At 40.2% G+C, this 25,024-nt stretch overlaps 2 protein-coding genes across 5 annotated transcripts in view; one reads left to right on the plus strand and one right to left on the minus strand.

Annotated features, from left to right (window-relative positions):
- The window catches only part of CRAMP1 (cramped chromatin regulator homolog 1), a 52,244-nt gene extending 28,539 nt beyond the window's left edge, over window positions 1–23,705 (plus strand). For 3 of the 4 annotated variants that reach the window (XM_064462271.1, XM_064462269.1, XM_064462268.1), the window contains exons 9-21: window positions 542–623; window positions 1,668–2,933; window positions 5,323–5,500; window positions 8,794–8,975; window positions 9,632–9,706; window positions 10,940–11,021; window positions 11,719–11,823; window positions 12,824–13,002; window positions 13,594–13,674; window positions 15,071–15,305; window positions 15,581–15,745; window positions 16,400–16,545; window positions 19,049–23,705. In XM_064462271.1, coding sequence (XP_064318341.1) covers window positions 542–623; window positions 1,668–2,933; window positions 5,323–5,500; window positions 8,794–8,975; window positions 9,632–9,706; window positions 10,940–11,021; window positions 11,719–11,823; window positions 12,824–13,002; window positions 13,594–13,674; window positions 15,071–15,305; window positions 15,581–15,745; window positions 16,400–16,545; window positions 19,049–19,213 — 2,941 coding nt within the window. In that variant the 3' untranslated portion in view covers window positions 19,214–23,705. The remainder of the gene's footprint in view (window positions 1–541; window positions 624–1,667; window positions 2,934–5,322; window positions 5,501–8,793; window positions 8,976–9,631; window positions 9,707–10,939; window positions 11,022–11,718; window positions 11,824–12,823; window positions 13,003–13,593; window positions 13,675–15,070; window positions 15,306–15,580; window positions 15,746–16,399; window positions 16,546–19,048) is intronic. The other variant, XM_064462270.1, reaches the window with a different exon arrangement.
- Window positions 1–25,024, minus strand: part of LOC104053172 (major facilitator superfamily domain-containing protein 1) — a 284,336-nt gene that overhangs the window by 231,329 nt on the left and 27,983 nt on the right. The window lies entirely within an intron of this gene.

Consider the following 25,024-nt stretch of genomic DNA (forward strand, 5'->3'; position numbering starts at 1 on the left):
AAAATATGAGGCCTCTGTGATGCTGATTGTTCTTTCAAAGACAGTAGTTCAGTATAGTGACCAAAGATCATGCAGAGAAGAGAATGAAGATTTTTATCATTAGGTTTATTTTGTAAAATGCTTTGAGAGCAAAAAGTTAAATATTTGGGTTTTTTTCTATGTACCTTTTTTCATCCTCTCTATACTTCATGTGGTAGAGTTGTGCCTTGTCTGCAGTTTAGCTAAACCTTGCCATCTTTTCTTATCTTCTTTACTCTAGAGAAGTTAGTATCTTGAGTCACGGCAATCAGATTTATCTGATAGGCTTTAAGATCTTTCTCGGTTGTGAGTTGTCTAGATTCTAAAGTTGCAGGATAACTTGTTTTTTGTTTTCCTGTTTTTTTTTCTTAGACCTTGGGAGTGGTAGGTGTGTCCTCTGTGCTTGTATTGCAGAATGCCAGTTTCTTCCCTTAATTCCCATTGTAGCATCAAGGCTGTGACTTGAACTGCTGACTTTTTTTTTTTTTCCTCTGTTCGCTCGCTTTGTTTGTCTTGCATACAGGATGATTGTGGAGTTACATCGGAAGGTCTCCAGCCTCATTGAGTTCCTGAAGCAGAAGTGGGCTCTCCATGAAGTGCGTATTGTATCCTTGTTCTGCTTAGTCTGTTCTGTATGCTGTGTCCTGGGAACAATTCCCCTCCTATTGTAAGTTCATTTCTGCATTGGAAATGTGATTCTACCTCATAAATTTATCAGCGTGTGGTTGGTAAAGGTAGAGGTCAATTTCTCAGCACCACTAATGGAGCCTTTCATGGGAAATGCCATAATATTCCACTTGTACCTCAACTCCTCTCTACTCTGATCCCCTGAAAAGCTAGTTAGTAATAAATGAAGCTCCCTGTCTTTATTTCATTTCCTTAAACAACACGCTTAGTCTGTTCATTATGGATGGGTGACCACCATAGAAGCCTGGATAATAACTGATGATTTTGTTTCCAGTTTGAGCAGAGAGGTTAAGGACAGAAATTTGCTTTATTCAGTTTCACCAAATGAAGGCTTAAGCTTCTTGTCTAGATAGCTGCTGCTACCTGTTATGTATCTATATGCTGTCTGAGCCATACAATGTTAGAGATATCTGTACCTCTGAACTTTGATCCATGAAGTAGAAGGATTTGTGAGTTAACAGAAATTCTATTCTCCTGTTGTCTGGTATGCTGTATCCTGTTCTTTAGTCCTTTAATTCAGGCTTTTCTTTTTAATTTATGAGCCTGGAAGAAGTAGCAGCCATAGCACTTGAAACTTAGAAGGATGTCAAAACGTGTAAGATAGAGGTTACTGCACAGAAAGGGGAGTCTGTTTAGCTATCCAGTGACGTTGGGGGTTTTTGCTTGGTTTTGTTGGGGGTTTTACAATTGCAGTGGTGTGTGAAGCAAAGTTTGTCTGGAAGAGAGATTTAGTTTGTGCTTGTAGCAGGTCCTCAGTGTAGTCCTTATCCCCACAAAAGGACTTAATTCGTGATCATAGAATCTTCATATCTATGCTGAATAGAGAACATGTCCTTGATCAGCTACTTTTGGTTGTTTGGGGTTGTTTGTTTTGTTTTGTTTTAACTTGCGAAGTAGGCTATCAGGTGCTTCTTTGGAAGGGACAGATGATTGTTGTGTTCTTTGACACATCTTTTTTTTAGCGTAAAACACTAGAAGAACGGCAGCTTCAAGACTCCAGAGACTCAGAAACAAGAGGCAGCTTCTCAGAGGAGAAGGTGATGCTCCATCTCTTTCCAGGAGAGAACTGTACACTCACTCCACTGCCTGGGGTAGCCAGAGTGGTCCACTCCAAGGCTTTCTGCACAGTACATTGGCAGGAAACTGGCAAATGCAAACAGAACACGAAAGACTCTCACTTACTACCCCCTGCACAAATCTTAGGCATACAGAGTGGTCAGGGGACAGCTAGGGGACAGCTAAAATACACACGGGGAACAGAAGGTAAGGGTGTTGGAAGAGTGGAGAGCACTACAGAGTCAAGCAGAACTTCTCAGCCCACAGCTGAAGTTTCTACAAGCACTGAAGATGGCATCCCGGAGTCTGGCTTGGTGGAAGGAACAGCCTCAAATCTTGGCATCACTAATTCTCTCCAAAAACCATCTTCTGGACTTCAAGATCCAGGAGGGAACCATGAAAAGCTGAGCTCAGTGCCCTTCTGTGTGGAGGGCAGGGAGGCCCTGGCGAGTGACCAAGCAACTGTGCTACCATCATACAGCACAGCTTGTGGTTGTGGTAAGATCCCTGATGTGGAGGAGCTCTCTCTGCTTGATCCATTCCCACGGTACATGAAGTCCTGTCAGGACCTGATCGTCCCAGAGAAATGTTCTTGCACAGATAGACTGCATGGGAAAGACTCTACTCCAGCAGCTGGTGATACTTTTCCTGCGGCTTTTTCAAGCAGGAGGAGTACAGAGACATCTGACTCCTATTCACAGCTACCGAGAGGTGGTGTGGCTTCACCTGGCAGTGGCCCGTCCAGATATGAAACTCAGGCTAGCCACAGCCAGGGCCAGCAGCCTGATGCTTGTACCAAGGATATAATAGACGCAGTAATGGAGGATTCTCAGGAGAAGCTCGGCTCCTCATTTCCACCTCCACCTCAGGGACAATCTAGTACAAAGTCTCTCAAGGATGACCCAAGCCGGCTCTCTCAACAGGTTAGAGAAGAAGGATGGAGTCTGCGAACTTCTGAGAGCCTTACGCTGGCTGAAGTCTACCTCATGATGGGCAAACCAAACAAGTTGCAGCTGGAATATGACTGGTTGGCTGTCTTGGAGCCAGAAACCCAGGAAGCCAGGGAGCAAACATCTGAGTCAAGTTCCGTTCCTGCATGTACCACCTTTCACAAGCAGAGACTCCTAAACTGCCTTTTAAAACTCATCTCTACTGAAGTCAATCCCAAAACAGTAAGTAGCTCTTGTTCATGCTCCAGATGCTAAACTCTTATTAGATCTGGGGAGTAGTTGTCCAGTCCTGTTTTCATAGTAAATAAGTGACCAGCCTTGTGAAGAACTTGGAGATTGCTGTGTTTAAAAACAAAAACCCAAACAACAGCAAAAAAACCATCCAAAACTACAACATAGCTTGCTAGAGAGTGGACTTTTCTTCCATATGCTTCATTTCGTTTTTACACCACCTTTTAGTTTCTGGTTTGCTCTGAGTCTCAGTGGTATTACAGTGAACATTTAATGTGACTACTGAAGCGATCAGTCATGAGGTTAGGCTGGGTAGGTGCCTTTTATTCTCTCAAGTTCACAGACCATAGAACAGCCCAGGTTAGAAGGGACCTTGGAAGACCATCTGGCCCAACCTTTTGTGGGGAATGGAGCCCAGACAACAAAGGGAGCCTAGATGAGCTTAATATTCCATGTGAGAACTGCAGCCCTTAATTTCCAATATATTTATGTAGTTCAAGTTACACTAAGTGGATGTGTGAAAAAAATGTCTTTGGGATAGCATAGCCAATATAACTGTACTGGCCACAGTGATTATTGTAAAAGTTCTAGGATAGGTGTTTAGCAGACCCAGAAAAACATCTTTTTTTTCAGGCAAACAACTGAGAATGGACTTGATTTCTTTCTTGTGCGTTGTAACCAGTGTTTAAGATCTGCCTCTATGATACCTGGGCAGCCAATTCCACCTTGTGAAACTGAATGAAACTTAGTAAAACATGCTTTCAAAGACCAAAAAACACTGAATTCAACAGATCTGACTGAATTCCTGTAACAGCAATACAATGAGTTAAAGAAACCATTTGCATCGTATTCCAGCATAGGATGCAAATCTATCGCTATTCCCAAACACACGTAGTTCTTTGATCTTTGTTGGTGCAGAATTAAACCTCACAAAGCTCCTTTTGGTCCTGACTTTATAGACATAGAATGTAGGATTTTATAAATTTTAAACCAACTTTGCTCAGATGTAGCTCCAGATACAGACTTTGTTCAAACTGTAGGCTTTTGGTCTGACATCTCACAGATCTGTGACAGTGTCTCCTCTTTTGGCATCTACCTTTACTTCTGGTGACACAAGTGACAGCCAGGGATGAGGATTAAACAATCACAAACTAGAAAGAAAGACAACTCCTTAGTCTTGGGTGGAGAGGAGTAGAATAGGTGGGGGGGAAATCCGGCAGTTATTATTTGCAATCCTCAGCACTCTTAATGTCTTAATCAAAGTAGTGTAGTGTTCCTGAAAAATAGTGGAGCTCTTTCAGACAGTACCATATCTTATATTCCAATAAAAAGAAGCAACATACCCTTTTATTTGTCAAATACCACTTCATACTGGCTGTGTTTCAGAAAAAAAGAGACTCTTCTTGCCGCAGTCGGTGTCCTGGGACTGATACATATTCAAGAGGGGAGGATGATACTTAACTGCCTAATTGGAACTACTGTAGACTTTTTGAAAGTTTTGTCTCAAATCCTCTGCATTTCATCAAATAATGGCAGGGACCATAACGTTTTTGCCACAGGGTACTTTAACAGAGGAAGGATTGATCGTCTAGATCCCTGCTATTTTCTCAGGATAATAGGTAACAAAACAAAACAGCCAACCGTGCTGTGGTTCCTTCCTCTGAATGAAGATTACCAGCACAAAACAAACTGTAGCAAATTGCATTGCAGTCAAGCGCGGGTTGTAATTTTATGCCTGTGGTTCCACACAGATGCCTTAAAAAGGGAGCATTTTCTAGAAAAGCATTTAAACAACTTAATAAAATAACTGGGTAGGCCTTGAAAATGAGTAAAGCACCTTGACATGTGCCTCTTGTTCTTTCTGTATTACAGGTATGAAATGGGGATGGGGAAAAATTTACAAACTCTTGGTCTCTACTTGATTAGAATTAAGAGCAAAATATTTTTGTCCAGGTATACTTCCAACCAGAGGAGCCCTTTGGATGGTTAGAGTTTATGAAAATTAGTTTTGCACTGAATTAAAAAACAAGACTTTTTCCATGAGTCTGACAAATCTGTGTCTCTACCTCTGTTTTTTCATCTTTTTTTTTTTTCAATATTTATCCTGGGGTGATCCAGCACACTGTGTGAGGCTTGTTCAGTGTTAACCCAATTGTAACATACATTAATGATATTGCACTGATTACATTTAACACTGCTAAATGCACAGGAAGGGAATTTCGGCTGCCCGCTGAACACACAGAGAGACTGGTTTAGAGTACTTAAAGATAATGTAGTATGTCAGGTGTTTGTTTTTTTTTTTAAAGGTTCCTAAGTAGAGTGAGTTTAACAACGTACTTGTTGTAACAGTACACAATATTTAATGTGCGTGCATTTTTAGACGCCTGAGATGAGTTCTGTTGCCACGTCACCTATAAAGCCTGCTCAAGAGGAGCAGTCACTGACTCCTCCGGGAAAGGTGATTGCCATCAGCACCAGGAGTCCAGGTTGTGCACGAAATCAATCTGCCCTTCGCAACAGCAAGACTTTTTCTCCCGGTGCTGCTTCCAGTTCCTCAGGTTAGTATTCATAAAAATCCGTTTCAAGAGATCAGACCATTAGTACCTCATACCGTGATGAGCACATCCTAGTAGCATAACACTCAGAGAATGAGTGTTCTTGCTCTTACGAACTTAACTATTTTGGAACATTGGTATGTGTTAATTTGCTTTAGAGTTGTCCTAAATTTAATACTACTTTGAATCTTGGAAAATAAGGCATGCCAATAATACAACTTACAATCCAGAAGAGCTCTCATGAGTGACTCTTACAGAGCATGCTGGCATTTGTTAGGAGCTGACTGACACAGGGTATGGGATCTCAAGAGAGTGGAGGCTTACAGAGCAGGAGAGTAAATATAAGGCATAAAGTTTGTTGATAAAATAATTACTGAAATTTTTTTGTACCATTCTGCCATTATAAAATATGGAATGATTATGAATTACATCTTGTTCTAATAGAAGGTACAGCTGCTATAACTTGTGAGGCCTAGCCACGGAGACCAATAATTTCAGTTCTGTTCTTCAGTCCAGTTGCTTTTGCCAACAGATGTTTTATGACTTTAGAAAAGTCTGTGAAGGTGTCAGAGTTACTGGGAACAATTGTGATTCTTATGCTGTCATTTTCACATCTGTGCTGGAAGAAGCAGTGGATCATGAGCAATTTAACTGATGCTATAAAACATACTAGGTGCTCTGTGTGGTTTTCATTTTAAAATGGCATTATTTCAATTTCATCTTTGCCTAAAGCTTCATTGCGTGTACTTACAGACAAGCATGTATTTACTTAAGTATCTAGTGAAAAGCCAATAATTTAGTAGATCAAACAGATAAATTGTTACGTTTCAGTGAGATATATGGGCTTGAAGAACATATCTTTTCAAATCAGACTTGCCAGTAGAATAAAACTTTGCAACATTCATATTTATGAGATTGTACTTTATGCTTTGAAATGCCTAATGCCTTGAAAATCCTTTCTGAAGCCTTTTAAGTAAGCGTAAAGATCAACTGTGGAGGATACCAGACAAACAGCAAGAAGATAACAGTACTTTGTATCTGATCACCTGCTCTGTTTACACAGAGCTTCATTGATTCAAAACCAAATATAATTGTCCATGTTAGTCTTTGGTTCACATCACTGAGTTAAAAGTAGGGTTGTGTAGCGCTATGGTTTAAGATACTATATAGTCTTTGGTGCAAAGTCAGGAAGTGAAAAATACAGACTATGTATTCCTGCTTTTGCATAGTACCAACGATAGCCATGTTGGCTTCAGCTGAGCTGTTTGGCTTGAACAGAGGAGCAGTAAAAGTGGGTTCAGTACAACATCCTACCTAGGTAATCGGTTTAGCTTCTCAGCAGTTCTGCCTCGGGTACTGCACTCAGCCTAAGCCTCAGGGGATGGCATGTCAAACGGATACCCCAAGCAAGTCTGATGTCTTCACACTAAGCACTAAGTTGTGTTGTTTTGGTAGACAGACTGTATCCCCTTGATAAGCCCTGATAAGGGTGTTCTGGATATAAAATAGATTGTTTGTGGTCTGGATTGCAACCTTTAGTTTATGCTAATTATCAGGCTGCTTTGTATCCTCACATACAGTGATATTAAATGACTGCAGTTATTTGGCTGTCAGAAAGCAAACCGTGGGGTTACTTTCGATGATGGGCCTTCTAGGTGTATTCCTTCATAGACTTTGGTCCTGAGTCCATCTAGGTACTGACTGCTTTTCGTTTTTTTTTGTCTTTTGGGTTTGTTTCTTTTTTTAATTCAGGATAAATTGATTTGGCTTTCTTGGTAGAAAATAAAGATTAGAAGATAACCTATGTCCGCTCCAGAAGAACTGAAAGCGTTAGCAAACTGACAGCTCCACAAAAGCCACGTAGCTAGCAGGAGAGACAAAAAAGAAGATAAAAAGAATCATGCAAAGAGATTTAGGGAAAGTGAAGCAACAGCTGTGATGCAACATCACTCAGAGTGCTTAAAATATAATGTCGTTATAGTTGCATTCCTTTATTGCTTTTTTTTTTTTTTTTAAAAAAAGATATCATGCATGTTATCTTTAACAATTCTCTCTAACTCCTGGTCAGGGAGGAGGCACAAATTTAGATTTTTAGATACATTGGCACACTGTAATTTTAACTAACCTTTCGAAAAACAGCAAAATCTAGAGCAGCAGGGTGGAGGTGGCAATTTCTTCTTTTAAACAGGAGGATAATCAAACCTGCAGGTTTATTTGTTAGGTAAATAAAGCTTGACGTTCTTCAAAACAATTCTTGAATACTCTTGCATATATCCATCTCTGCATTAGGGTGGCCCAAGCCTGTGCTGTATTGGCTTCCTGCCCAGGGAGGCAGTAGGTGTGACTAAGGATCATTGCCCACTTTGCTACTTCCCCCTCTGGGTGAGTCAGGTGCCTGCTGCCTCCCAGCTGGGATCTCCAGCCCAGCAGTAGAGGCTATAGTACCATGACAAGTATGGGTGCAACATAAGTGTGAAAATAGCTGATACTGTCTGTTGTAACAAAACCCAGTCTTATGCACAGTGAGCACTACCGAGGAAGAGAGGCAGGTACACTTCTTGGTTACTTCAGAATGATATACTAACAATACTGGTTTTCATCCTAGCTGGATGCCTGTAGGGTGGGTACAGTGCTGTGAAAGCCTACAATATTTTTTGAAGTTAAGTGTAAACGGAAAAGTTTTATTTGAACCAGATGCCATTATTTCAATGTATGCCAAATGTATTTCTAAGACAGTCCATCTTTTGGAAGGCATTTTAGCAAATTGAACCCTGCTTTTTCATTTCTCTGTCACCAGGATCAATTTATTGGGGTTGCACTTGAATTACCATGGGGTGATGGTGGTGGGGAGTGTAAATGAAACATAAACATTTTAGGATGAGTCTGTGTCTACATAATCTTCCCCTACAAAAGGAATGGTGGATATATGTATGCTTTGTTTAGTGGTAAGGGCCCTCAAGTGTTTCTACAAGCTGAATAGGTAAACTGGTTAACACAGTCTGTGTGGGGCTTAAAACTGGGTGCTTAGATTCTAGTAGTGTAAAATTGCTTTTAACCCCTTCTTCCAAGGATTTCAAAGCAAGTGGATGTTCACAGTGTCTTTGTGAAGCAGGTACTGTCAGTTTGAGGTGGAAAAACTGAAGTACCAAGAGTTTCATGATTTGAGATCACAAACAAATGGTGGCAGAGCCAGAGTCCATGAGTCCCAGCTCTCTGTATGATCCTTCCATTACTAAATAGTTGCTTTCTTTTTGTTTTCACTGAACTTCATTTAAATTGCTGTTAAAATCTTCTAGGTGTGAGAAACCTCCCTAGACCTCTCTTGGTGGCTGGTCCTTCAAGTTCTGGAAGCACTGACACAGATGGTGGACTCTTTGCAGTTCCTACGACTCTGCCACCCAACAGCCGCCATGGGAAACTGTTCTTGCCTAGCAAAGAAGCAGAACTGACCTTCCGGCAGCACTTAGACACAATCAGTGTAAGTGAGATGACTGAATGAGAATAGTAGCATATTGTGCCTGAGCCAGCTTCCAGTAGGTGTTACAGGGTTTTTTTGGTTCACCAGAAAGTATGGGCTTCCCTGTGAAGCAGGGCTTCTAGCAATGCTCAAGCATAACGTTATATGAGCTGAGATTAGTCCAATTTTGACTATATAACTATGCTTTGAAGTGACATCACCTCTTCAAACCTGAATCTGAATGCCATCACAGAGCCTGATGTAACTGGATCACTCTCTAATTAAGTCGCTCCAGCAAATATGTTTGCCAGGTTTAGCAAAACTGATATCCTTCTTATCATGCAGCTGATTTTAATATAACCTTATTGCTGTATTTAATTCAAATAGTCATTTTTGTATATACAATCTCAGTAACAACTTCATAGCAAGCTGCAGTAGTTAAGTAGTGAAATGGCTTTTCTGGGAGAAAGCTGTATGTCCATAAAACAAGAAGGAAAAAAAAATACATTCCTGGTAGAGAATTTTCCTACTCTAGCAGAAAGAATACTCTACTGTCTGAAACAGAACACGGTATTTTAATAAATAGTTACAACTTTCCTGAAAAACAGTTTGGGACATATAATTTATTCTGTCTCCATGCTTAAATACTTTCTAATGCATTTCCTGTTCTTGTCCAGATGCAGTCGGACTTCTTCTTGCCAAAGCCAAGGAAGTTACGGAACAGGCACTTGCGGAAGCCATTAGTAGTACAGGTCAGAAAATTTGCAAAGTGTGAAATGCCTGTTCTGCTTCCTGAATAAATATCAGTAAAGCTATAATGATTTGCACCTAACTGAAATTAAAAAACTGGACTTTTCTTGTACATCCACTGGAAAAGTGAAACTGAACGTATGAAGGAACAAGCATTTCAGTCTATATTGTAACCAGCTATGTTATATTCCCTATATGAGGAATCTCAACAACAGTAGTAATCCAGTGCATGAGGTATTTTGACAAAAATAAAAAAGCCCTTCATCTGAAAGCAGGTTCTGCTCTTTGGGCGTGCTTGTAGTGATGCACAAGCAGTTTGTTCATGTGGTATCCTGATCTGTCGTTGTTAGAGCTGTCAGTGCTATTGCAACAAGATTTCACTTTAGATATTTTTCACTACTTCCTACTTACTAATGGCTGTTAAACTGGGGTGGGTATAAACCTATGTACTGAAATAAAACATAACGCTATTTGAAAGAACAATGATTTCTGGAAAAAAAATGGGACTTCTAAAGAGATGTATGGAAGAGGTAGCCTGTTGTTATGGGACTTTGATGGTAGGCAGGCATTAACTTCCCTTGGACTACCCTGATAACCCAGCAGAAAGGCACGTGCCACCGTGAAACCACAGGTGGACAACATACAAGAAACCTAAACCAAAGTAATGGAAACTTGCTTGGGGAAAACAAAGGTAGCAAGTGTCAATATACCTTTGGTCTCTTCTGCTCTGTATAAGACTAGGAGACCTAGAAATTACGTACACACTATTTTTTGGTACTGAGATGTTCTGGTCTGTGCAATTACATTGGTTCTAAGAGCTCCCAAGTACATTCAGCTGCCTCATTAATTCACACTTATTTAATTGTGATGGAAGATCAGTTTGCACACAGACTTGATCCCATCCTTAAGATCACTGCTGTAATTCTGAGGGAGATATGAAAATTACTGCAAGTATAATCAGAAAGGAATATAGCTTTAATCAGCATTTCTCTGAGAATTGTCCATGTGGAAATTTTCTCTTAGAGTAGTTTACAGATAAAACATAATTCCTGTCTGTCGCTTCTTTCTCAAGATTACACAGACCTTATTGCTGTATCTCTTGCATGATAGTCACACCATATAAATAATATACATATTCTGGAAGGTATCATGAACTTCTGTGCCTTAGAAGATGAGCTTTACCCTCTGTTCTGTGTTTAAATACATTCTGGTTTATTGTCGTTTCTCTCATGTAGAGAACACTGCTCCCCAGGCCATCTGGAAATCCATCCCAGCATGTCTGTTCCTTTTCTATCTTATCCAACTCATCCATTACAGGTGAGTCCGCATGTCTTCTATTGCTTTTATGCTGCCATGAGATGGACTGGAAAGTGTCCCTTAAAAGTGCATAAAGGAATAATTCCTAAAAAGAGGAAAATACCCTTTCAAAACCACAGACTCATTTACCAGTTGCTTGGGTCACTTCTTACAGGATGATGGGATTGTTCTCCTGAATCATTGTTAAGCAAGTCATGATTATGACAGAAATCTTTTTCTTCCATTTCCCAGTATTGAAAGCAGGGAAGAGTAAAGAGTTCTCTACAAGGTGACAAAATTCTGGAATAAATTACATAAATTTTTTTCTCTAGGGTGTAATCATTTCTCATGGACTTTTCCTAGTACCTGGGATACTGTTTAAATTTCATACAGGATAATCAATATACTGCCCATTTGTGCTTTTGTGCTGATACACTCTTGAGTACAGTGTTGTACAGGCGATCCCCCATCTCAGCTTAAATCTCAAAATCAACATGAGACACCTTCCATAACACAGCAACACTTGCCATTGCATTTTTTTGATAAGGCACTGGTTAGCTTGCATTACTATTTCAAGTCTGTTTCATTGTCTCCACTGCCTGCATTCCTGGAGCTCGCTACTGCTTCGAATTTGTTTGCTTCCATTGAACTGTGTTGTGCTCTGCTTTAAAGATGTTAGATTATATTTGCTTGAGAGGTATTTAATCCTTTGCCCTAGGGAGAGGTTCATTTCGGCCAATCCAGTCCTCACTGACTAAAGCTGCTGTTTCTCGTCCAATTGTGCCCAAAGTTCTTCCAACACAGACTACCAACCATCTGTCTAGTAAGTAATTTCTTGAACAGAATGAGAGTCACGGTCTGTTGTGATATGTATGATGTTACACTGTTGGTTTCTATGTCCTAGGTAAAATTATTAGTGCCTCTGGAAGCTAAAACAGCTGTGTTAATGATACCTTACTTTCTGTGGTTTTGTGTGATTGCAGAAAGGTAGCGGTCAGTGTTGGGACAGTCTGAACTAGGTTCCTTCACTGTGTCTGACCTGCAGGCAAAGCAAGGGGTTAGAACTTGTAACCAAAGTGGAGCACTTTTGTGACGTTTTGCTGTAAGAAAAGGAATTGTGACATATTTGAAAGACACTTATAAACAGGTTATCTACTAATGCGGGATTATAAATTCTATGAGAAAAAACATGCTGGTCTACCCCCAGCAAGTACTGTCCTGCAAAGAAGAATGGGTCCCATAATTAGAATGATTAGTGAGGTGAAAACAATGCCTGCCTCTGTGTTTTACTTGGAGGATTCTCTGTGATGGGAAGACGTCCAGATGTTTTAAGTGGATTTTAAGAGATCTGGGTGAGGTTGATCCTGCGACAATGTAAGGATTTTTTATATTGAGTCTAGATGGCTGCTAGAGGCAAGGTAACAAAATAAGACTATGTTGTTTTTATAGCATCTCTAGTAAGCCACAGGAAATTTCTAAAAATTGCATAACCAAATACTTAACAATTTGTGGGACAAAGAAGAAAAAAAATAGAAGGACAGGGCAAGGAGGGGAGAACTGGGATATTTTTCTAAACTGTTTTGATATAACTGATAAGACGTTGAAAAAATATAAAGAAATGTTGTATTTTGTGAAGAGGAGCAACTGGTACAGCTGATCAGATAATGACCATTTTCACTTTTTGCATGTGTTAAGTTGTGACTCTGGGCAATTTTAAAAAAAATCGGCTTTCAAATGAATCAAAACAAAGTAATTGCCTGAAGAAAAGGCTTGTAATGTGGTTTTTTTTGCCTTGTTTTTTTTTTTCCTTCCCCACACAAAAGGTGCTATCGACTTGGCAGCTAAAAGTGCTGGTATTATCCCTGGTAGCCCTGTGCCTGTCCTGGATGCAGATGGCTTGTCAGGTGTATCTCCATTGTCCCCAGATGGAGTGACCACGGTGGTAACAGGGCAGGAGTCAACAGTAGCACATCAGAATGGAGGCTCCATCACTGCTGTAGAGGTCAGACTCTTGAGCATGCTTTTTACAGTAGTTAAGTGTCTTGCTCTTTCACTGTGCTTAAAAAAAAACAAACAAACAAACAAACAAAAAACCTGTATTATTAATGACTCTTCAATGAGCTTTATCCTGGAGCTTGCCGTTAGACACTTTTATCATGGCAAACCTAATCTATGTTGTATAGTCTTTACATTTTGGGGTTGAAGGATGAAATCATCATCACGTTGAATGGATTGCCATCCTATAGAATAGCTTTTAGCTGCCAGACTGTTGAAGTTGGCCATCCACAAATCTGGGCTTGAAAAGAAACAGTAACATTTCAATAGACAGTAATTCAGGAGGGAATTTGGGGCAAAACAGGGATGTATTTGGAACAGAATGAAAGAAATGGCGAGGAGAAATCACAGTTTAAGACCCAGATACATGTAAGTCTAGGTAATTTTCTCAGGAAGTTGATGGATTATTTTGAAAGGCATGATATGTAAAAAGAGCATGCATAAACAGTGATAGGCATTTGTCTCTTACCTCCCCAGCTATATTTGCAGCACCTTGTGTAAAACTTTGTCACTCACATGCTTACTGTTGTGCTTCTAGGGCTCGGGCCCTGGGTGTCGTGTTCCATTCATCAGCCTAACAACACGGCATGAGCAGGAGACAGTTCCTGATGGCTTCCAGGTAGAGTATGTGTTGAAAGAACAGTTTTATGAAATGGGTAATGTTCTGAAAACACCACCGGTATTATTAGTTAAAACCCCTTGTCCCCAGGTTATTGTACACTATTGGTACTGTTTTGTGGGAATTGAAATCTCTAACGTGAAGAAATTTAAAGAAAGAAACTTAGGAAAGCTGCTTAAATTTGTGTGGGTGCCGTTCTCTAAAAAAGCAAAGTGAAGCTGACAGTGTCTGATCTCTGAAGGACAAACAGGTCTTATGTATTTCTTGATACAGTGGAGGAGTTTGTAACTGCTCTGCTATATTGTACAAGTGTATTTTGGACATCACAAAGAAAGATTTCAGCAACTGGCAGTCCTGCTGCTTGCTTGTTGCTGAAGGAGGAATATTAAGACTAAAAGCATGATTGTAATGCCAGCATCCTCTTCAGAGGATCACTTTTCTTTATGCTGGAATCCAGTAAGACATAGATACTTACACAGTAACTGTGGCAGCACCTAAGTTGTAGGAGTCATCCTGTCCCCAACTTCATTCTCCAGTGGGATCTAGGACCTTGTGTTAGATATTAAGACTCAGAATACAGGCTTTTCTTTTTCAGTGGAAGAATTTTCCACCCTTCCTGTGATAGGGACATGCAAAAAAGGTCAAATTAATTTGATCGGAGAGCATAAAGAAGAGGAAGATTGGTTTGGTTTTGGGTTTTTTTTATTAGCACAGATGTTAGGACATGAACCTATTTAAGGCATTTATTTGTGGTAATGGGGCCTTAGGTTCTGGTTCTTGCTCTCAGGACAGCTTTGTATATGCTACATCAGAAAAAAATCACGAACAGCTCTATGATGAGGTACTAATAACAAGACTCTCTTAAAAAGATCCATTGAGCTTTGGGAAGCCTGGCTGTAAAGGGTAGTGAGTTAGTATAAAATATTTACATACTCTTCAAGCAGTTATAGCAGTTTTGCCTATACAAAAGCAAATTAGTACTTAATTCTTAAGAACCATCTAGTAAGTTCATCAGGATCATGTTAATTTTATTATTCTGCTTGTTTCTATTATGTAGGCTGTATTAAATAGTCTTTGGAATGTTACAGACCCTTATTTTTTCAGATGATTTGGCAGGGTGTGGGCTGAAGCATATTTGTTTATGCTTACAGATATTTTTCATGAAAATAATACAGATTTATCATATAAATAATAATGAAATTTTAGGAATGTTATCTGCTGGATTATTAGTCCTCTTTTTTTTTTTAATCTTTTCTTTCTTTTTTTTTTTTCTTCTCCCCCCCTCCCCTTAAAGTCTGATTTTAATCTGATGCTTAGAATCTAAGCTGTTGCTTTTCAGGCAGATTTCCAAGTCCTTTGTGAATTTATGAACAATTAACTCTGCTTCTTTTAACAGGGCACATCAGTCCTTTCTCTGTCAGAACTGTCCAAAACTCCCCTCCAAAATGGTCTTCCCACCCCTCCACTTCCCTCATCAGAGGCTTCCAGTACCCGGCTCTCTCCTCCCAATGTTTCTGCTCTCTTGGATATTTCTTTGCCTGGACCACCTGAAGATGTGCTTTCTCAAGGAGAACCAGCCACTCAAATCAGTGATTCTATCATTGAAATAGCTATCAGCTCTGGTCAATACAGTAAGTCTGAGCTTAGCTGAAGTCTTCCTGTTAACTTAAAAAAAATCCCTTAAACTTATATCAGAAAGTTCTCCAGGAAGTAGTTCTTGGCTTCTTTTTTTTTGTTTTAATATCTGTTGGAAATAAAATTATGTGCCTAGCCTTTATTTTCTGGCAGATGTAGGTGGCTTTTTTGTTGTTGGGTTTTTTTTTCCCCTTTTTAAAAAGAAATCGGTGCAGTGTCCCATAATGTTACTGCATTGACTGAATCAGTGATTCCTGACATTGGCTTACAGGTGAAGGTGTGTCTCTCTCTCCTGCAAAGCTGAATGGCAGTGACAGCTCCAAAAGTCTTCCGTCCCCATCCAGTAGTCCTCAACAGAACTGGATTGCCTCTCCCAGCCACGATCCCCAGTGGTACCCCAATGACTCCACAGACTCATCTCTCAGCAGCTTGTTTTGTAAGTGTCAGTATGCAGAGAACTGCAACAAAAAAGCTCTTCTCTTAAAAACTAACAAAACCAACAACCAATGATGTTTATTTGAGCTGAATCCTTTGGAAAATTGTAAAGCCAGTAGGACATTTGTAGAATTTTTTCCCTTACTTCCTGCTTTCATTGCAACAGCGTTGCCTTGAATACATTTTCTTTCCTCTTTACAAGTCTGCTACTGAAAAGTTCCTGTTGCTAGATTGGGGCCCATACCTTGGGACAAATAACTCCTTTGCAGTTTTTTATAGTCTGTCTGGAGCCTGACTCATCAGTTAGGTTGAGACATCTTGGCTGTTCTGCCAAAATGAAAAGATGCCCTTGGCTCTGCTGTTGGAAAAATAGGCTTTGTTCTGTGCTTGGTGAGCATAATCTCAAAGACATGAGATCATGTCTTGTTTGTTTGGGGTTTGGTTGGTGGTTTTTTAAATTAATATTTAATGGGGCCAATGTAATGAGTCTCTGCATAGCACTATGCTGATGGTGTTCATGCTGGTAACAGATAATTTTTAAGAGCTAGAAGAAATAGATATCTGTCTTCCACTTTCAGTTTCCTCATCCTTCTTTTTATCTTCCCAGTTACAAACATTCAGTGCAGTGACTTACTGATATGCCTGTTCTTTATAGCAAGTTTCATCTCCCCTGAGAAGGGACGAAAAATGTTGCCAACTCCTGTTGGGACTGCCAGTGGCACCTCCTTACTGGGACCCAGCCTTCTGGATGGAAACTCACGGGACTCTTTTGTGTCACGGTCTCTGGCAGATGTAGCAGAGGTATGTCATCAAATTACATTCAGCTGTCTACTTCCTTTTTTAGTGCAGTTGTGTGCACTATTGTATATTGTCCATCATACTTTCCTGAGATACTTAAGGCAAAGATGCTTTTTCCTTAAGCTTCTGCACTTTAGCTTCGTAAAACAAGCTTACAGCCTTAACAGGAAGATGTAAAATGACTTCAGGGTACACTGCACCAGAGCTGGTGCAAGAAGTTGTTGTGAGAACCTTCGACCCAGGTTCTTTTTGCTGGGGGAGGTCATGTTTACCTTGTTGGATGTATCTTTGTTTTGACAGAGAGAGTTGTAATCCTGCTGTTTGTGTGTTCTGCTTTATAAGGCAGAAGTTCAAAATGCTAATGATAAAAAGGTTAATACTGATGCAGCTACAGTACAGTTGGAGGACTGGTAGAAAAAATAAATAGGTCCAGAAGGAAGAAGCAGGAAATGGCTAATACTAAGTTACCTGAGAGAACAGCAGAAGGTCCTATGCTGCTGAGTTATTTTCTCTGTTATTAGAATTATTCTTCTGTTTTGCAGTCTTTTGAAGGGGTAGAGTGAAGACCAGCAGTTACTAAGGCTCTGGTATGGTTGAGGACAGAACTCCCTTTCAGAGGGCCAGAGACAGACTGGAGGAATGAGCTGCCAGGGACATGATGGAATTCAGCAAGGACAAATGCCCAAGGGCACCTTGGGGAAGGAGTAACCCCAACAGCAATATAGGCTGGAGATTGACTGTTTAAGACACAGCTTTGCTGAGAAGTACCTGGGCATCTTGGTAAACAGCAAGCTGAACATGAGGCAGGATGTTCTGTGACAGCTAAGATGACAAACAGTGTCATGGGCTGTTGCAACAAGGGCATAACAAGTAGATGGAACCAAGTGATGATTATCCCACTGTGCTCAATGGCTGTGAGACCATATCTAGAATATTTGACCAATTCTGAGCTCCCAATAAAGGAAAGATGCAGATAAACTGGAGTAAGTTCAGCAGAGGGCCACCAAGATGATTAGGGGGCTGAAGCACCTGTCCATGAGGAACGCCTGATGGTACTGGGCTTGTTCAACCTGAAAATAATAGAAATAAGGCTTCAGGGTGGGAGGGACCTAACTGCCTGCCAGTACTTGCAGGGAGGTCATCGGGAAGATGTAACCAGGCCCTTCACACAGTGGTGATGTATGGCAGAAGGAACAGGCAAAAGCTGAATTTAGAAGGGTTCTGACTGCACACAAAGGAAAAATCTTTCATTCTGAGTACAGTCAGGTGCGGGAACAGGTTGCCCAGAGATGTTGTGCAGTGTCTATCTTCAGAGCTTTTCATGACTAACATGGGTAAAGCCCTGAGTAAGCTGGTCTGTCCTCCTAAGTGACCCTGTTTGAGCAGGAGATTGAACTAGAGACCATTTCAGGTCCCTTCCAGTCTTAATTACCCTACAGCTTACAGTCATTGACTTAGTGTAACATCATGTACGTTGTAACTTTGTGGGGGCTTGCCCTGATGGAAGGAAAATGTCATTCCTCCATTGCCCTTTGGATTTGGATGAGGAGATTCTGTACAAAACTTCTAACCAGAAGCTGCAGCAAGTTCATGCTGTTTTAATGTGCCCTTGGCAGCTTCAGACTCTACACACAACTCTACTTCTGGCATAAATATGAAGATTCTGCTTACCTGGTGGTGAGAATCTGTCAAGGTGTGTGTTAACTAAAGGAATGTATGATAATTTATTTGTGTGGATTTGAAGTGACATTGCAGGCCTTGATCTTACAAACTGCATTCCGAAGAAAACGGGACAAGCTACCATTTTAGGCATACCAGAGTAGCTGTTGTGGCAGATGTGGGTTTGTGTGGGAGTCTTCAGAGGAAGCAAGTATTGTTTAGAAATGGCTTTAATGATGGGAGAATTTTGAAAGGCCTCTTATTAAATGTACTGCAGAATCAAGTTTTATTCACAAATGCAGTTGTTATGTCAGAGGTAAATACTTACTTGTTAACTAATTTTGAAAAATGTTACAAATAACATTTTTGTACTGGATTAAGGATAGGCAGGTAAGGCCCACTGAGACTAGAGGGAGGTTTGGGGTTTTTCTGAGGCTTCCATTTAGCCATGGATCAAGAGGTATTCTGTAACTCAGATGAAGTGACATAAAGTGTATCTTTCATATGAGGAGAGGCTGGGAATGAAGATGAGGAAGCCCAGCTCTTCTCAGGACAAGAGGCAGCAGGCATAAGTTGAAACACATGAAATTCCACCTGAACACAAGGAGGGTGGTCAAACACTGAAACAGGTTGCCCAGAGAGGTTGTGGAACCTCCATTCGTGGAGGTAATTCAGCGCCTGACTGGAGAAGGTCCAGGGCAACCTGGCCAAGGTCCTAGCTGACCCTACTTGAGCAGGATGGTTGGACAAAACGATCTCAAGATGTCCCTTCCAACCTACACAATTCTTAGATTCTGTGAAATTTCCATTGATATGTAGCACTTCTTTTGTCTCCTGTCTCTTCTAGGTGGTGGATTCCCAGCTGGCTTGCATGATGAATGAGAACAGCATAGATTACATATCTCGTTTTAATGACCTTGCCCAGGAACTGTCAATACCTGAGCCAACCCGCAGGGAAATTCTGTTTGATGGAGGAGGAGGTGGTCCCCCAATTGGGGATCTCTCTCAGTGAGTATATGAGACCATCAGGCTGGTGTAGACTGTTCAGCTAAAGTCGGAGCTTGCAGCATGGGATCATGGCAAGAGCAGGTTGTAGAGAAGCAGCTGAGGCTCAGTTGCCCCTGTCTTGTGCTATTCTTTCTAAAAGAGAAGCATTGTCTTCAAAGGTCTGAAGAAGTACTTGCAAGTCCTGGAATGTGCAATATACTGGGAACAAAAAAACATGGAATAGTATTACAGGAAATGGTGTGTCCCCTGCATGAGTGATACAAGATGGCAGGTTTATGGGACAGTCCAGGACTTGTACTTTGGAATGGCCTAAGCAAGAAGGTCAAGCAGGGAAGGGTATTGCCAGAAGCTCCCCTACATGAATTATTTTTTGCGTAGTAATCAAAATGCCATGACTTGGGATCCACACTGAAGTTGTGGAGGATGAAGGGTGGGGGTGGGTATGGGGAACCATTTTGCATCTTGACATGTCCTAGTTGGCACTCTTTTTATCAATCAGTCAAACTGAAGTTTCTTACACTCTCTTCAAAGGTGCTGCAACTCTATGATGCTTCGTTTTTATAGACCATTCTGTTTCTTTGGCTATGTTTTGTTGTGTGACCATTCCAGCAGGGGCACGTACCTGCTTTCTTGTTTTGTAGGGGAGCTCTGATTTACCCTACTCCCAGATTGCATGGATCTTTGGGGAGTTTCCTCTGTTTCTAAAGCCTATCACATGTCACAATCATCATTATCCTGACTGCACTCATATTCTCTACCTTTGAGATTGTTCATCACATTGTGGAGTTCATCCCACGAGTGGGAGAATGTTTTTTTTGCTTTCCCTGAAGAATGGTTGCTTTTTAAGTCAGGAAACACTGCAGAAGAGCTTACTGGAATCACTGAGAGCTTTATCATAATTAGTCTTGGCTTTGCTGGAAACCTGTATATATTGCCATCTTTCTTCACAAAAAACTGAGGATTGACCTGGGAGAGGAAATAGGAAAGAATATTGTAATGTATAGAAACAAATTATATGTTAACGCTAAAGTTGTTGAGATCTGTTTTGTGTCATGAAGAGGGGAAGTGTCAAGTCCTAGCTTAACCCTTTATTTCCTCCTTGTTCTGTGAATTCCAGGTGCTCTGTAGTACCTCAGGGCATCATTTTTCATTATAGTCACTCACAGGCACTAGTGGATCTGGTACTCCCTCTACTAAATCCATATGCATTTAATGTTAGTGTTCTAATATTTGAAAGACCCAGATCCTGGTACCAATGGGTTCAAAGGAATATAAAAGAATATAAAGTTACTTTCTCTACAGCTGGTTGTCCATTGATTCTACCTTTATAACTCAGGAGACTTTTCCTATTTCCTTTCCTACGAGTCACAAGAGAATACCTTTAGTGGGCACTTGTCTGCTTCTCCAGTAAGAGGATGTCCCTTGGCTATTTTAAGAAGCTCTGAACTTATCCGAGGGGCTAGTCTTATATAAACCTCAACTTTATATTATTAATAAACAAAACTTCTCCATCTCTTAGGCTATTATCAGGGGTTCATTTTCCCAACTTGCACTATACTTGGTGGATGTAGTTCTACCTGCCTTTAGCTACTTTTACAAGGCATTTGACTGGGAGTTTTTTCTTGTAACCTTGCTCACGATGCACTGATTGGATTTTCTGTTTCCCAGTCACTTTACCCTGCTTTATGTAGGTTGTGTTGTTTTGTTGTTTCTTTTTTTTCAACTGCTCTATAGTTTGCCTTATGCTTTCTACCAAGAGAAAATGTAACAAGTTTTCTGATGCACCTTTTGTGTGGCCCAGAGCAGCCTTCCTGATTTCACTCAAAGTGAGATTTGGATGACATTCCAAGACCCCACATAGCAGGTTGCTACGTTCTCCTCTTTGATGTAGGAACCATACAGATGTGTAAAACCAGCATTAGTACAATGGGATCTTCCCAACAGGGAGGCAAACCTGTATTACTAGCAAGAAAACAATCATGACTATAAGAATGGAGAATTTCATACCTGTGGGCTAACTTCCTATTCTGACTGCGTGTCATGTGGGATACTAAGTCCTTCTGTCATTATTTCTCTTTCATTATTCTTACGGAGCCTTGTTTGAGAATTCTGATGCAATTATCAGGAAGTCATGAAATCCTAGAAAATAAAAAGTCAAAGGCTGTCAGAAAAATGAATGCTGAGAATTTTATCATTCTGAGCATTCACCTTTGTTTTGGAGAGTTTGGAGATATCCATTAATCTCAAGAATCATTCCCTCTAAAACTTTTTAAGTTTCACTTAGAGTTGATCTGTCTTTTGGTTTGGTCATTCCCAGATTGTTTCCTCTTGGTTTCGGCTTCTCACATTAGTGATGCAGATTATCCTTATGCTGTACCTCCAAAAATCCTTCAGACTTGCAGGACAAAAGTAGAGGGCTCATACTGTAGCTGTGGTTGTGGATTATAGGATGTGCAGGAGGAGATGTGACACATTCTAATCAAGTACTGTATTTAAAAAAAAAAAAAAATTCTGAACTCTCATTGTTAAAATTCCAAATCTTGAAAGACTGGTCTGATGGTCTCCAATGGCTTGACAAACATTTCATCTTCTTTACCCATGCGGGTATTGGAGTGGATGTGACACTGGGTTCGACTCTTAGGTTGCCCAGAGTAAGTGCCAGTGTTGCTGCACCTATATGGCAGAGCATTTCATCGAGATCTGTAAAGGCTTTCTACCATCTGATACAGGAAGCTGTCAAGCTGCCCTTTCTCAGCCCAATCAGTTGCCATAGGGGAATTGTAGAATTGCAGAATGAAGTCAGCATAGTGGCTGCTTTTAATGGTGCCATGAGATCAGAAAATGTTAATATCCTGAATTTTGCAAGTAGACTTGGACCACCAAGTAATAATGAAGTGGAAATGACAGAGGTCAGTTCAGCACTCAGAATTTTGAGTTTGGCATCAGCCTCTTAAAAGTTGTCATTATGAAACAATTTGATTTCAGAAATATAATGCTTTGCAAACTGCAGTTTAATAATAAAGCCCTTTCAGGACAAGTAAGTCTTATCAGGGAAAAACTTGAAAATAACTTAGATCATTGTGGTAATTTTGAATTGATGCAGAATTTGTTATCCTTGTTACGTGAAAGGTCACTTAAAAACACCTTTGATTCCACCAGTTCTAGATTTTAGGTGGATGTGCTTTACAGTACTAATCATCATCAGTTTGTGCTTAAGACTGCTAAGCAAAAAATTGGGGAAGAGGTGTAGGAGGGAGGTGGGGGGTGTACACACACATACACACACACATATATATATATGTATGCTTGCCTATGTGTACATATATTTATTTTTTTGTAAAACACAACTTTTTCAATTTTAATTATTTCAGCTTCCCCAACAGAGGTAACAAAATCCATATGGGTAACATTGTCAGCCTATCCTAAGCAAACATTCAAGCAAGTTACACTGAAATGCATGCAGGGTTGTTTCTGAGGTAAACGTGACTTTGTTAGCTTAGTAGTTTCTTGGGCACTGTAAGGTGGTTGGAGAGGACAAATGGACACTAACAACCTCTGGTTCTAGTATTAATTGCTCTAGGCTTTCCCCATGTTGGTTTAGTGATTATGTATAAGAAGGAAGTTCTGAATAGTTCAGCAAGGCGAATGGCAGAAAATTTAGTATTTGCTGTCATCATAGTCTAGGTGAAAAGCAGTACTACATCCTAAGAACTAGATCTACCCGTGTGCGTGCTAACTGGGTTTTCTGCTGGGTGTTGCATCCTGATAACCCATGCAATTCATTTTATCCTGTATCACTAAATCTACTAAGCATAGGAATACTAATTGTTTTTAATATGGCATTGTTAAGCCTTGTCTTGACACCCCTCTTGATATTTCTAAATTGAATTAAGTGGCTTGGATTAAATCTAATCTATAAAGACATCTCATTTACTGACTCTGCAGATCCCAGATGGAAATTAAGTTGCATTTTGGTTTTTTTACACTCGGACTTCAGATGCATTTATAAGGAAAGTACTGCACTTTTTTTTTTACTTTTTCAAACCTTTGAATCTCTTAATTTCACAGCAATTTGTAAATGTTAACTAAGTGAAACCTTGGCAAGCACTACGGCAATAAGTTATCATTAATTATTGAAACATGATAACTGCTTTAGAGCTTACGGTTCTGGCAGCAAAATTTAATGCTGTTTCTTTTAATAATAGTTAAGCCATATCATCTAAGGTTTCTGGCTTGTTTGAGATGTGAATTTGTTTTATAGATTATAAATATACCTATATAGTGTATGTATAAAGCAGAATGCGTGTCCTTACTGATTATTTTTTGTACCATATTGTAAATTATATTATTTATTCTTTACCAATTTTGGAAAAAGGTGTTTTGGTTATTTAATATAATATACAAAAGCTGTTAAACTTCCTCTGTTTAAATTTCCAATTCAACTTGTAAAGCTGTTTTTATTCTTGTGCATAAATACATACTAATACTTGGTCTAACTTATGTCCAGTGTGTTTCTTGCTGTTAATGCTCTATCAGATTTTTCCTTTTAACCTTTATTTACATAATAATGGCCTGGGGGGCGGGGGGTGTGTGCAACTAAAAATTTGTCCATAAGGGCAGGCCGTCCAGGGTGAAATTCTGGTTTCAGTGAAATCAGTGGCATACAGAATCGCAGAATGGTAGGGGTTGGAAGGGACCTCTGGAGATCATCTTGTCCAACCCCCCTGCTTGAGCAGGCACACCTAGAGCAAGGGGCACAGGAATACCTTCCATTGACATCTTGCATCCAGGGTTTCCACGATTTTCACCATGGTGAGAGGAGGGGTGGGGGTTTTTGTTTATTTGGTTTGGGTTTGTGTTTTTTTTTTCCTTTATGGGTTCCATTCCCAGTTCCATGCTGATACTGCTAATTGCGAGTATCAGAAACGGGCCAAACCAGAGGGCTGGGTGTCCTGAATGTTCTGTCTTTGTCCATGGTCAGCAGTAACAAGGGAAAGAAAAACAAAACAAAAAAAACCCCAAACCACAAAACCCCAACCAAAACAAACAAAAACCAACAAGCAAAAAAAAACAAACCACAAAACAAGCACAAAAGACCTGCACCAAACAAAAGGGGCTACAACAAAAAAGATACTGTATATCTTGATTTTTATTTTTTCCCACCAGTTTTTTTTTTCCTTCACAGCTTCAGATAAGCAGGAACTTAGCTGAAGAGGTTGTATTTGGGCCATCGTGTTTTATGTAGCCACTACCAGAAAAACGTCTTCCCCTGAGGTCAGTGAGACAAGGGAACAGGTAACCCAGAGAGGTGGTTGTGTCTGTCTTTGGAGCTTTCCGAGGCAAAGCCCAGAGGAAGCTGGTCTGGTCTGGCTCACCCTGCTTTGAGCTGGACGTTAGACTCTAGAGCTGAGCTTTATTTTAGGCTGAATTATCCCATGGCCTATGTCGTTAATTAGTTCCTTTTTGTACACATTTAGGATTTTGGTCTCTGCAATACGCAATGGCAGCTTTAGTTTAATTATGCATTAAGAAAGTGCAAGAGTGTTCTTAAACTAGATGCTAAGAAATCAACAGTATTTTAAAAAGCTCAACAAAAACCTTATTAGTAATATTCTTTGATGCTTCCTTTCCATTCAAAGAGTGAGGACTCATCTCTGCCACTTGTGTACTGGACTTTATGACCAAGTTTGAGCCTTCTGTGCAGCTTCTCACCTCCACCATGCTGTGACAAAGGCTCACAGCTAAGAGAGACCTTCAATTCTTTTCCACCTCATGTCCTACCACTTCCTTTTCTCACAGATCAGATAATTTTGCC

The sequence above is a fragment of the Phalacrocorax carbo genome, chromosome 10 (genome assembly GCF_963921805.1).
Source record: "Phalacrocorax carbo chromosome 10, bPhaCar2.1, whole genome shotgun sequence".
NCBI classification, from domain to species: Eukaryota; Metazoa; Chordata; class Aves; order Suliformes; family Phalacrocoracidae; genus Phalacrocorax; species Phalacrocorax carbo.